The sequence below is a fragment of the Macrosteles quadrilineatus genome, unplaced genomic scaffold (assembly GCF_028750875.1).
Source record: "Macrosteles quadrilineatus isolate MER2022 unplaced genomic scaffold, UCM_ALF_1.0 Scaffold_8__2_contigs__length_117827958, whole genome shotgun sequence".
NCBI classification, from domain to species: Eukaryota; Metazoa; Arthropoda; class Insecta; order Hemiptera; family Cicadellidae; genus Macrosteles; species Macrosteles quadrilineatus.
The window spans coordinates 38,817,918-38,832,143 of NW_026542601.1; the positions used below are offsets into that span (position 1 = coordinate 38,817,918).

At 35.1% G+C, this 14,226-nt stretch overlaps 1 protein-coding gene across 1 annotated transcript in view; it reads left to right on the top strand.

Moving 5' to 3' along the window:
• The window catches only part of LOC129001274 (alkyldihydroxyacetonephosphate synthase-like), a 36,492-nt gene that overhangs the window by 19,368 nt on the left and 2,898 nt on the right, over window positions 1-14,226 (top strand). Inside the window, exons 8-12 of the mRNA XM_054428517.1 lie at window positions 141-319; window positions 8,246-8,373; window positions 8,623-8,800; window positions 12,431-12,561; window positions 13,296-13,410. Of these exons, the coding sequence (XP_054284492.1) occupies window positions 141-319; window positions 8,246-8,373; window positions 8,623-8,800; window positions 12,431-12,561; window positions 13,296-13,410 (731 nt within the window). The remainder of the gene's footprint in view (window positions 1-140; window positions 320-8,245; window positions 8,374-8,622; window positions 8,801-12,430; window positions 12,562-13,295; window positions 13,411-14,226) is intronic.

Sequence of the window (14,226 nt, forward strand, 5' to 3'; positions counted from 1 at the left end):
ATATGTTAGATAGACTAATTGGGTGAATTTATATGTAGGGTTTAGTGTAGTTAAAAACACTTACCGTGATGGTATAAAATTTCCATTCGAATAACCTTAAAATGTAAACTAATTCCGCAATCATATATTTCCATTTGTAGTCTTGGAGGGTGGGTCGCCACCAGGGCGTCGGGGATGAAGAAGAACGTTTACGGCAACATAGAGGACCTGGTGGTACAGGTGAAGATGGTTACACCTCGAGGGACGTTGGACAGAAGCTGTCTGGGACCTCGGGTGTCAGCTGGACCGGACATGAACCATGTCATATTGGGCAGTGAAGGTGAGTATTCAACGAGCTTCAGGAAATTGTCCAAATCTACTTCACCGACCGCTCAACCAACCACTTCATATGATCTCACTCTTTCAATACCCATCTTCACCTAAATTAAGGTGGTCAAACTACGCCAAGTGTGTTGGCGTAGTTTAAATTTAATCTACAACAAAACCTATAACCGAACAGCTTAACCCTCACTATTAACAGTTGTGGGAGTTTGCTGATTCATATTACTTGACATCTGAAACACACTTGATCATTTACTTATCTTTTCTTGGAATAAAGAGATGTTTAATTGGAACCTCTAAAAATATTAGCAGTTTTTCTTATGACTAGGTTTGCCAATTTTTTGCCCTCAGGATCTTACCACCTGAGGGATATAAGGGGTATAAGTAGAGGTGTGCGGATAGTTAAATTTCATTTCGGATCGGATAGTTGAGGCTCGGTTCGGATCGGATCGGATATTGGGATGTTCGGATTCGGATAGTTCGGCGCGGTTAATAATAAGCTGCATATGTATTTTTAACCTATAAAACAATGTAAAGCTGTGTAAATCAACTTAAATGACGATTTTGAATCATAGAATTTCAAATTAGCCAAGTCCACAGTTTTCTCTCTCTTGAAAATCACAATTCACAACATTTATTTTCAAAAGCTGGTTGCTTGAATTCTAGCAGCCGAAATCTTCACACAACACCTTAGCTCAGCAGGACTGATGTCAAACATTTGGGCTTGTTTACTTGAGGTTTATGTTTTATGTTGTTTCCTGGTTCTCACAAGACAAGGAGTTCGATCTCAAGTTTATTTTCACATTGTATTTCCTTACGTTTTTGGAACGGATTACTGGCCTTAAGTGGCATTTTGCGGGTTTGCCAAGTTTAAAAAACATCACTAATGCACTAAGCTGGGCTCTAGCTCACGATTTAATGTTGGGCAATTAGGCTTTATAACTCTGTAAAAGGTGTGTATCCCTGAATTTATAAATTTCATTCTACACTTATTCACTGCCAAACATAATTCAGTAGAACCTTGATGAACCGAAATTACACTAGCCTACATAACTTCATTACCCCAAGTAAAATACCAAGATAATTTTTATAATTGTATTTGAATCGTATAATCTTAGTTTGTTAAAAATGGATTGTATGTTCAACAATTGCAGTCCATTATTGTTATGCAGTATGGTCCCAAATTATTGTTTTTGATTTTGAAACATCACAGTTCATTTGACAAAATTGTAGTTGAAGCAGCCCAATGTAAAGTCACGCTTGTGCAATAGTTTGTTTACAAGCTTTCTCCAGACCACTGGGGAGGGTCAGGTCTGATGGGAAACGGACAACCTTTCCCAGGGTTAAAATTGACCTGCGAATTTCTGGCCTGTTTTGCAGGGATGGACAACCTTTCCCATCACTAATGAGGGGTCGGGGTGGGACAGGTTGGCCGCCCCTGCTGCCAGGATTATCATCGAGTTTGACGATAGGTGACAGGGGATGCAATGGATTATATTTCTAGCATTTGCACTGCGATGCACTGGAAGATAATATTATTTCCCTTAAGGAATTGTTAGAGTTTACGGATTTTATTTGTGATATATATTTATTTCCTACAGTTACCTAACAATGTATATGTTCTCTCACTGATTTGAGAAAGCAAAGTGGCCAATTCGCTCATCAGTGAGACAATGTTAACATTGTTTCACTCTAATTACTTTGTCTCACTCCAGATTTACAACGTGAACGCACGAAATAGTGAGTGCGTAACATGCAGACAAGGTTGTATGGGCGCGAAATACGTTGGCAGCACTGGCTGTAAGTCAGCTGTTGTACTGTTGTATTTGTCACTTCACATTAAATGTTATATTAAAAGTCACTTCTGTGTAAAAATATGTTACGTTTATTCACTTATTTATTTGTTTTATGGTAACCGTAGGAAAAATATAATGTGCAACTCGAGTGCAAAGTACAATTGCCTCACTCGAGAAACCATTCCTCACTCGCCTACGGCTCGTAAGTAAGGATTTCTCTCGAGTGAGTCAATTGCTCACTTTGCTCACTAGTTGCACAAATAACTATTGTCCCACAGTAAAATATTAAGTCTATTTTATGTGTGTAATGTTCAAAACGTTTGACTGCACTAATGACGTTTAAAACTTTAAATTAACATAAAAATAGGATAATGCAGATCTTGTATGGGAAATGAGACAATTTATCTTTATTTATTTTGTAAACACATTTTATATTAGACGTATTATTCATATCATCCTCTTTCATACGGTAGACCTAATACAAGCTATTTAGGTCTTGAAGTTTTGAAAGACTTATTGTAAGCTATAGCATCTTTTTTATTAAATGAAATATATCACTTCCAATAACTAAGGACAGGTGGTGTATAGGCCGTAGCACAATCTGTGAGTGGCTTATTCAATTATGTTCAATTTTATAAAAAAATGCTACATTTGGTCCATATTGATAACATTTCTACTTCATTATCAACATACTTGTTATTCTGTAAAATATATATTCACGTATCCTCTATATTATAAATTTTGTTAATTGTAGAAACACTAGTATGAATAGTAAGTTGACATAAGATCTTAATCTGTTAAAACACCTATGAAATCGTCATACTTATCAATTTTAAAAATGCAAAATGTTAATAACGTATCTATTATGAAGTTGTGTCCTATGACATTTAAGTGGCAAATAAATAGCCCGCCGCAGCATACCTGCAGACTAAGCTAATTTCCGTGTGCCTCGTAGGATTTTCAATTAAATCTATTTAAATAACATTAGGATTAACAAGTACCTTGGTTTTTTGCTACAGGGAGGGTAATAAAGTGTTTTTTGTAAAATATTAATAGCCTCGTAAAATAAATAAATTTGCCAAGTTTGATCAAAATATATCCATAAACAAGCAAACTACATCATTTTACAATATTCTCTATAATAATTACGTAGGAATTTTAAAAACTCATTTTTTTAACTTTCTTCGTAAATTAAAAAACCTACATTCACTAACTTAATATAGGCCTATTTTACCAAGGTTTTCACAATGACTTTATTATTAAGAAGCGCAATGAGCAAGCTGACAATTAATTTTTTAGTCCCTGCAACATATTGTGTTCTCCGTGTTTGATTTGTAGTCCTGGTGTTTGATCCCGGAAAGATATTCCTTAAAAGTATTGTTACTTGTATTCGAAGCTTATGTTGCAGCCTAGAAATATCAATTTTATGCACGCTTCAGTTAAGTACTGGTATCTTATTAGTGATGTGGGCCGGGTAAATACCCAGTGGGTAGGTAAATATAAATTGGGTATTTACCCCAGGCCCGGGTAAATACCCAAAAACTGGGTATTTATAATTTGTATTAAAGTTAGAGAAGATTGAGATGTTTTTTTGCAATTATCACCTTGTAAGGATAGCAAAATGATAATAAAATGTGTTAAACAAAATGTCATATGGTCACTACTAGCATTTTATTTCTCGGTATGATCGCCATAAATACCCAGGTCTGAGCATAAAGCATAATCGGCATAAATACCGTGGTCGCATGGTTGCACTGGTCCTGACTACTTATGATTTTTTAATTTCTATGATAGATAGATGAATTTATTTGATTAAAAGTGAAGAAAAATAATTTGTAAAGTAATAATTATTATTTAGAAAGACAGGAAAATTTAACCTAGTAGTGGCCTATGTGTAAACAACTTAAGAAAATAATTAAAATTCAATCTGTAGGATGGCAGGATTTAATAATATTTTTTTTTCTAGATCTTTTGTTGATAAACTTATAAAAAAAACTAATTTCATAAACTTGTGATACAAAAAATTTGAATCTATAGCACAATAAATCTTTCAAAATTATATTATAGGCCCTAAGTTAGACCAAAAATCAGGAGATACATTTTTTAATAGGTTTATCCAAATATATTATTGTTCCCAACTAAGCGGTAACACAGATTGGTTTAATGTAGACTCCCTCTTATCCGGACACCTTTTAACCGGACAATTTTTATCAGCCCATTGGTTTAACCTGACTAGATTGGCAAGAAGTGAGCGGTACTGAAACGACTGTTCTCGTGGGAAAGATTTGAGACCAGTGATCACGTATATAAATACAATGCTCTCCTTAATTAAAGTCGAATATGACAGTACCAGTACACGGTTTCTGTTTTAACAAGTTTTTGGGGACGTCGGTTTAACCAGAAAACCCGTAATCTGGACTAGCCTCGGTCCCGAGGAGTCCGGATAAGAGGGAGTCTACTGTACATTAAGTATTCTGCCATTCTGCCTATATCAATCAGGCCTTGGGTCTGTCTAGCCTTCCAAGCCATTTACACAATACAAATTTTAACTATCATAATTTAATAACAGTAGAAGTAGATTTAGGTTCACTATTTCTCTGATGAGGTGTTGTCTTGATTTCATAAAAACAAGTGCTAAATCATTAAATAAAAGGTACTAGCAATTCTGCAAAGCTTCAAGTTACTGTAAAAGGTGAAATAGACTATCCTAATTTATCATGTAATGATAACAATAACATATTTAGGGGTGGATAAAAAAGAATTTCAATCGATTTCATAAATACCCAAAGTACCCGGGTATTTATGGATTTTGGGTATTTACCCGAGTTTTAAATACCTGGGTATTTTACATCACTATATCTTATGATTACCTACTTTCAACTCGTGTCCCAGGTTCTACTAGTCTAGGGTCGGCCATTAAATATTTTGGCTAGGGCGGCCAACCTGTCCCAGCACTAATCCTCATGCACCCTGGGACAGGTTGGCCGCCCCCGCAGAAATATTTTACGACCGACTCTTGGCCAGGAGACCCTGGGAAAGGTTGTCCTACAATCGGGTCTGAAAAGCCGTCTATTGTTCACCCCCAAGAAGGTTCGACCCTCATTAGTGACGCTCTGCTGCACTCAGTGTGGAACCCAATACCACAAATAAATCTTTTAATATTAGAAAAGGTTTAAATACCTGCTATTAAGCAATCCAATTTTGTTGTTAGAACAACTAGTTTCGGTGTCTGTGTGACACCATCATCAGGCTGCACAAGGACAGTTTTCTTTCTTCATACGAAGAGCGTCATATTTACACGAAAATAAATAAACATTTAAACACGACACAAACACGAATACGAGACATTTATGGTAACTGATCAGTTAAGAAAACAGACGACGCTAACCCGGTGGAGTTTGAGTCCAGACTCATATTAATATTATAGTATAGTATCATAGTAATATTATTTGGCAATCCGGAGGCTAACAACTATAATGAAATCTTTTAAATGAATACAAATATTTGGTAATAATTGTTTTATTAATATTCACCTTGAAATTTCAATAAATTTTGTGTAAAATTTGACAAAAATCGTCCATTTTGACCGATTATTAATACAGTACCAAATACCAAGTACATTCATTTGTAATTAAATAATAGGTAAAAATTAACCGATTTTCGTCAAGTTTTACCCCCTGCTGTGCGCTATGTCACAAAAGCTGATAACGACATGGGATTAGTAACCATGGCAACTTGTTGAATGCGTGATGAAGGGAAACCCAAGAAATAGAAGATCAAAGAGAAAGAATAATGACGTTGTTATCTTTATGCCCTTTTTACAATTTCTGTTATTGTTATCTTTATGTAAGATTTTATGATTTTGTTTTATAGGTTTATAAAATAATTCTTTTTAACCACGGGAATATCAATTTATAATTTATCAACGTGCTTCTCTTCTGAAACAGCAATACCGGATGCATAATAAAGGTCAATGACCTAAAATATCACGATTGTGCGATATTGTATTTTGATGTTGAAATTTAAGTCACGACAAAAGTTTGTATATATCCATGGTCCCTATCGTTTAATCATTTAATATGTACACAATCAATGGACAGGGACAGAGCAGTGACGGCCCTTTAGGGCTACCAGCCGCCTGTACAGGGCCTGTGGTAGTGAGTCGTTGCATGCGTTTTGTTTGTGTGTGAGTGTGTGTTGTTTGTGCGTGAGTGGGGGTAGAAGTTGTATGAATGGTTTCCAAGTCCCAGTGTTTTTCACAGTATTATTAAATACAGTACCCTTAAATACCCTTTTTTTCTAGTTTTTTTTATCATTTATTTATTATTATTAGATTTGTCTCTATCTTTACTCTTTTCAGATATTTCCATAATACTTTCGTTATCTGCTGTGGCTTCCTGGTAAAAATGTTTTTTTTTCCTTTTTGGTAAATGTGTTATTAGTAGTTAGAGTAACAATTATTATTAAAACAATGTTAGATTATAATATGGATAGTCTGATAATAACTCGTTCCCCACGCACAGGTTTCGCCTATGTGGGGAAATTCCATTAATATTAAGAATACTGTTTTGTAATTTTTTGTTTATCATGGAATAAATGATGTTTGATTTGATTTTGATTTGAATGCTAAATAATCGTGGTTAGTTCTAACTTTATTTTTTATTATTCAAAGTTTCTACACAATAAGACAATCCAAAGTCAAACCGGGCAATGAATACTGAAAAAACAACGTATCTTGTCCTGTGATTGTAATACCACTCGCCGGCCAGTCACGTTTATTCACTTATTTATTTGTTTTATGGTAACCGTAGGAAAAATATAATGTGCAACTCGAGTGCAAAGTACAATTGCCTCACTCGAGAAACCATTCCTCAAATTTTGGGTAATAGGTTTAGGGAAGTAGTGCAAGTCTATATATAGCTTCAAGGTCTTACCCACCCCTTCCCCTCCGGTCCTACTTGACTCACTACCCGCGCTCCTTTCGAGGTCATTGCCCAACCCCTCCCACCCTTCTATTGTGTTGCCTTTCTATTGTTTCTATTCTGACTTTTTTCAGGAAACATTAAATCTATTGTTTACGTAACATCACAGTAGTAGGCTAGATTTTTCTACTTTGAAACAGTACTGTAAAAAAACTATTACGCAGCGCCCCTAGTGTCAGGAGCGAGACTAGCACGAGTTGACTTTCATTTGACCATGGTAGTTCTTTTCTGCTTTATGTCTGTTCGTTCCAGATGAATCTAATCGTAAAGCAAAACAGCCGATAACGACTAAACTAGTTATCAGTATTGCATCATACGGCTTCTTTGCCGTTTGCTGTTAGGTCTATTGCTGTAATTTTGTCCTGGGAAACTAATGATGGTTATGGAGATTTAGTTTTCTGTCCAAAACGTCAAAATATATTGTCTATCCGAAAAATTCGGATATATAACGGACAGTGTCAGATATCAAATTTGGGCTCGGTTCGGATACGGATATCCGAACCGAACCGAATCCGACCCGATTTTTCGGATATCCGCACACCTCTAGGTATAAGGGAAAGTCTTGTCTAAAAATTCCCTTAGGTAGATTAATTGTAAATCAAGATTAGTAGTATTAAATTAAATATGTCTCGGTTTTGTCACTGGAAAATAAAAACAGACTGAAAAGTGTTGTTGGTGCACTTAAAATTTTTTTTTGTTTTTAAATATAGCCCAACTAGAGGTCACCCTGTGGTCGAATACTCAACCAAAAATATCTAATTGTGCAAACTTTTCCATTTTCACCCCACACTCATAAAACTTGATAAAACATGTGATTGGAATTTCTTCCATTTGTTTTGATTTTCTTTCTGTTTATATATTGTTGTTATTTCGTCACCAGCATAGCAATCCATATGGCCCATGTCAATTTTATTTTAATTTAAAATTCATTTTTGTGCCTATTTTTTAGCCTATTTTAATTTATAAAGAGATTCTGTACATCTACAGGCAAATATCTTTCTAACAGTATGCTTAAATTTTCCCTGCGATGCACACAAGCTGAGAAAAAGGGTTTTAAGAAACAAGCTTGCCTTTGCCTATTCATTTATAGGATAATCTCAAAATTAGTTTTGTGGAAGATGAAACTGACCTTGATTATTCCAACAGGTACTCTAGGGGTTGTTACAGAAGTGGTGATCAAGATCCGACCCCTCCCCAGGTGTAAGAAATACGGGTCCATTGTTTTCCCAGACTTTGAATCAGGAGTGAAGTGTATGCGTGAAGTAGCGAGACAGGTGAGTTCAAACTAGTTTTTCAAAGTTTATTTTGTATATGTAGTTGTTTTTTTTTTTTTTTTAGATACTGTCCAATTTCTAATCTTATTTTACTTAGCATTATGTAATGTTAGGTTGTACAAATACCAACAATGGCAATGGCCATATCAATTGGATCCACCCTTTCACACTATGATTGAACTTGTTGCAACTAGAAAGTAAAACCAATCAAATTTCAAATTTTCCTGTAACATTTTACGTTTGTTGCAGAGGTGCCAACCCGCCAGTATCAGATTGATGGATAACGAGCAGTTCCAGTTCGGCCAATCTCTACGACCAGTCAGTGGCTACTGGGCGGCCATCTTAGAAACTGTCAAGAAGACTTTGCTAACCAAAGTGAAAGGTTTTGATCTGGAACAAGTGTGTGTCGCTACTCTTCTGTTTGAAGGTAGACAGATTTAGGATGTAACATAGAGCACAAGGGCCTAGGGTTTCATGTTTTTTTTAGAATAGTAAGCTTACTTGAATGAGAAAGTGTACACTTATGTTAAAAAAATAAAATACACAAAGTTAGCATATTTTATCGTCCCTGACAGCACTTTCAACAAAGGAAGGTTTCAGTTGGGAAGAGAATAGTAGGTTATTGGTTTAGGAGAGGTGTAGTTTACTATGGGTTTTGGTTATTGGATTTTTAGGTGGTTGAACAGCAGGCTGAGTGGGAAATAGTACTAGCTCCAAAAGTTTCCCAAAAATGTTGAATGTTTCCCTGTCACTAAAAATGTTTAACCAAGATAGGTTATTTTGTGTCCAAGCCTGTAGAATTTTTAGAAGGTATAATACTAGGGGTGCGCGAATAGTGATTTTCAACCTCGAGCCGAGCCGAGCCGAGCTTTTTAAAAAAATTTCGAGCTCGAGCTTTTTCGAGCCGAGCTTTTCCTAGCGTCACCTTATCTAAATTATTAAACTTTTTTTCTTAAAACAGTGCATAATAATAATAATAATGTTCAGTCAATTTTTAAATAAACACAATGTTATTTTAATACATATGTTTAAAAACATTGAGAATTGTCAAGACACCAAATAGTAGATAATCACGATAAGAACTGAACTAAATTAAGATGCAAGAAATAAAAGGATATCGATTGAAGGGCTGACGAGATATGCAGTGCAGACAGAGACAATCAGATTGTCTTCCATAACAGAGCAGCAACGCGACATTGAATGACGACAGCAAGTCGATTACATAATGTATATTGTAACTACTATGAATATCTAATTCTATTTTGTATAAATAAATACAAAATAAATTTTAAAACACATGATTATTCTTGTTGTTTTCATTACACAAAATATTTTTGTTTCATGAATTGTATTAATCAAAAAAGAACATGGTTGGTTTGGATCCAAAAAGGTGGAGAGACAAGTAAAAAGTAAACTTATATATTTAAAAAATATAATTGACATATAGAGGAAATAGACCAAAACACTAAAACTAATAGAATAACACACAACGTAAACAAGAAATGAAATACAGAACAGTGATTTAACACTGTCACTGTCACTCACTTTTGTTATCTAGAAGGGTCGGCAAACTAATCAATAAATAGCCAAAACCAGTTTCCTCCCCTTCCCACAGTCTCACCACCCCCCTCCCACCCTAAGCCGGGAGGCCCAACACTTTGTCCTTGAAACACCCTAGCCTCTGAAACAATAAACCCTTACACCCGCCTGCGTTGCTGTTTTGACAACAGGTTTATGAATGCGATCACTATTTTTCATTTTCCAGAATTAACTATCAATTATTATTATTTACAAGTTACAAAAATAGGAAACTACATCACATTATGGTATTCAATGATCCATGTACTATCAAAAATTAATAATTCATTACTTATTTTGATAATACAAAGCATTCATTACAGCACGCACCACTTATTGATATATATATATATATATATATATATATATATAATCATCAAAGTAACTACAGAATGAAATAGGTACAAAATTGTGTGGCCAGTCAAACTTTATAAACAAACATTTTATTCTATAAAATATAGATGGTAAATAGGGGTTGGTTTAAAGGAAATAAAATACAAAACAGGTTAATTAATTATTTTGATAAACATCAGAAAGGTTATGGGATTGATTGAACTAAAATAACCCAGGGAAAGTTATAAGTAGAAAAGTCGTCAACCACAATCTGTTTAATCAGTACGTTGTTAGAGAGAGAGAGAGAGAGAGCAGAGAGAGGGAGAGAGAAGGGTAGAGAGAAAGAGAGATAGCAGATAGGGGCGTTTGATAAGGAGTCTGAAAAAGTAAACAAACAAGGAACAACGGCACGCGTTTACAGCCTTATTGTGTCGCCCACTACATTTGCACACGTGACCACATTTTGTTTCTTCCTTATCTTACATCCGTCCCAAAATAGAATTCCAAAAATAGTTTGTTGGTATAATCTCCCCTCCCACACAAGGCAAAGGCGCAGTGCTCAGTGCGCACTGTAGGTTGTCACGGCAACCGTGTGTCGTCATAGCGACGAGCCAATCACGCACTCGCACTGCGTTGTATATTACGATACGAATAGCTGTCAGCTGTGTTAGAAAGACACCGCGATAGGTGGTAGTTTGTCTCTTTCCTATCTCCTCAAAATTACGATCGATAATCATTGCGTCTTGATTGAGCTGAGGTTCGTGCTTATCAAACCTCGAATGCATGAACAACGTAGAATTGTGATAACATTGTTTTCAATTACGACCCAAATTAAGTGTTTTTTTAGTTTTGACAGTATTAAAAGCTCGGCTCGAACTTCGAGCTTTTTCAAAATGCCTCGAGCCGAGCCGAATAATGAAAAGCTCGACCAAAAAGCTCGAAGATTCGAGTACTCGCACACCCCTATATAATACTAAGACTTAAGGAAAGTAGTACAAACCCATTACATTTTTTATGGTTATACTTAGGGGTTTTAGCGTAGGTAGCCAATAAAGCTTATATGAGTTTGTTAATAAAGTCAATAGAAGGGGTGTGCGAAGCAGCAAAAAAATTTTGATTCGATTCAAAAGATTTTAAGCCAAGTATGAATTTATAAGCAATAAAAGGTTAAATTACCTGTGTCTGCCGGTCGATCCTGTAGAATCCTATTGCAGGATATGCATTTCGGCGAAGTTAAATCGCCATCATCAGTCCTTAATATAAGATCTTGAACTTCCCCATTAGGTGCGTCTTAAAGTTTTGAAAACACGTACACGAATTTTACACATTTTTATAAGGCACAGAATTTATAAGGCACAGGTTAATAGGAACAAAAATATTGAGAGTATAATTCTGAATGAAAAACTTAAATTTAAATCCCATCACATTTTCAATAACATCTTAAAACAAAGGCAGAGGTCGACACCCATTGGTCTGCAGTCCACATCAGCTGATAAAACAAGACCGACACAACTAGTCCAGTCTGCATCCTGACCTTGACAACCTGTGTAGTTTACGTAATAGGCCTATTAAAAGTGTTATTTGTTTTCGTAATGTCTTCGTCCCGTTTTTGTATGTACTTTTAGTAGAAAACAATGACAAGGATTTCACCATCCAACTGCGACGTTTTGACAATGGTCGATACTAGCCGAAACATGTAAACGACCTTCAATAAAAATTAGCTGTTTGTCGGATTTATAAGGTATGTAACCTATTTATCATATTGAAAGACTACAAGATCGCGCCACTCATCTCCATTCATACTTGGCTTAAATTACATACTTTGTATGGTCACCATTCAAATTAAAAGTATTAAGACTTATTTTACTGACAAAAACAGTTGAAAGTACAAGTAAACACATGAATTTTGAAACGATTCACTCCATCTCCCTGGACAACTAGGTCAACCAAAATAACCTATAGTAAGAACAAACACTCCACAACTAAAGACCGAGAATTCTGTGTTTTGTTTATTTGTGTGCTTTAAACTAGTTTGATCTGTCAGGTAATGCTGCTGTTCAATCTGTCCTGCACAAAATCCTAAAGCAATCTTTACCAAATAATGTCACAACCAATTAAGGTATTAACTATTAACTATAAATTTTAGGTGAACCTGAAGACGTGGCAGTTCAAGAGAAGAAAATATACAATATTGCGTCCCAAGTTGGTGGAATGGCAGCGGGCGAGACCAACGGAGAGAGAGGATACACGCTGACCTTCGTAATAGCTTATATTAGGGTGAGTTGGCTCTGTAGCAGTAAAAAAGCAGATTTTTAACTTGATCTTACTCAAATTGATCTGTTGAAAGAAGTAATAATGGTTTAAATATTTTCAGTCACCCAATTCAAATAAAGATTTTCTGCGACCTAGGTTTCAGCACATTGATGTGCTATTATCAGGCTTCAGTGCAAAATATTCAGTCCATTGGACGTTGTTGAGTTGACATTAATGCACAATACACAAACACAGGTTGGAATAAATAAACATTTACCAATTGGTATTTACAAAACAAAGACTTTTACATGTCCGTTGAAAAATGGAGATGTCTGTTGGGAAAAAAATGAAAATAAAATGTGAGTTCACCAGCTGCGACGTCCTCTCCTCAACCCATGATTTGTTCATTTAATTTTCATAAAAATTGTGTATTCCATAGTTTTCAGTTATCCATGTCTTCCCTCTGTTCCATTATTATAGATAGGCAAGATTCTCCTGTTGTTTTAGACTATTGAGTTCTCTTCTGTCATCAAGTTGCCAGTCCAAAGTAAAAACAAATTGACTCAAAGACAAGTGCATTAATTTTAAATAAATCTCAGTAAAGTCCCAAAAGCACACTAAGCACAATTATGTAAAAAATGTTTGACCAGGTAAATTAAGTCTTGTAAAAATCTCACTACTAAAATGCATGTTTTGTTTTTTAACATTTTTGCATTCATTCGTTTAATGAATCTAATATTAACTTCAAATTGTTGTAGGACTTGGCTCTGGAGTACGGAATTGTAGCAGAATCGTTTGAAACATCTGTGCCGTGGGATAACACTCTGATGCTGTGTAGAAATGTTAAACATCGGATAGCACAAGAGTGTAAAGGTAATATTTATATTTTATTAACTTAATGCTATGTATTGTAGGCAGAATAATTACTTCCATACCAGAGTACTTTGGGCATTAACAATCAATGAATAATTATTTAAATTTTCAAATGAAGTATTTTAGTCACGCCTCTAGTGTTGGATGTTATCAGACTTTAATAAGATTGTGATTTCTTCTTTTTAGCGAATTTCCCATATAGGGAATAAGCTATTACCGTAGTACTCATGGTAAGACCCGGACGCGGGACCGATTTTTTTTTTCGTTTTGAAGTCCCTAGAGGCCAAAAACACCATCCGTTCAAATTCATATATATATATATATATATTTATATATATATATATATATATATATATGTGTCCGTCAGCACGATAACTCGAGCAAAAATGATCCGATTTTGATGAAATTTGGTACAAACGTGTAAACGTACGTTTATTCGAACGAGTTCGCGATCCAGCATGATCGGACCATGGGAACGGGGGTTTACGGGGGGTTTTATGGGGTAAAAATAGGTTTTTCCCATTTTTGACCCAAAAAACATAAAATTTAGCAATTTCTTTCCAAACCATTTTGTAGAGCTTAAAAAAACAAATAATTTAGTATATTGAAGCGTTATTATGCGCCTAATGGTTACGGAGAAAATTCAAAAAAATTGTAAATTTAAAATTCCTATGTTATTCTTATGGAGAATAAGTAAACTGTTGTAGTTTGCTTGTTTGTGAACATATTTTGATCAAATTTGGAAAATGTTTTTATTTCTTACTAACTATTCACATTTTACACAAAAAAAACAGTTTTACCCTCCCTGATGCAGCA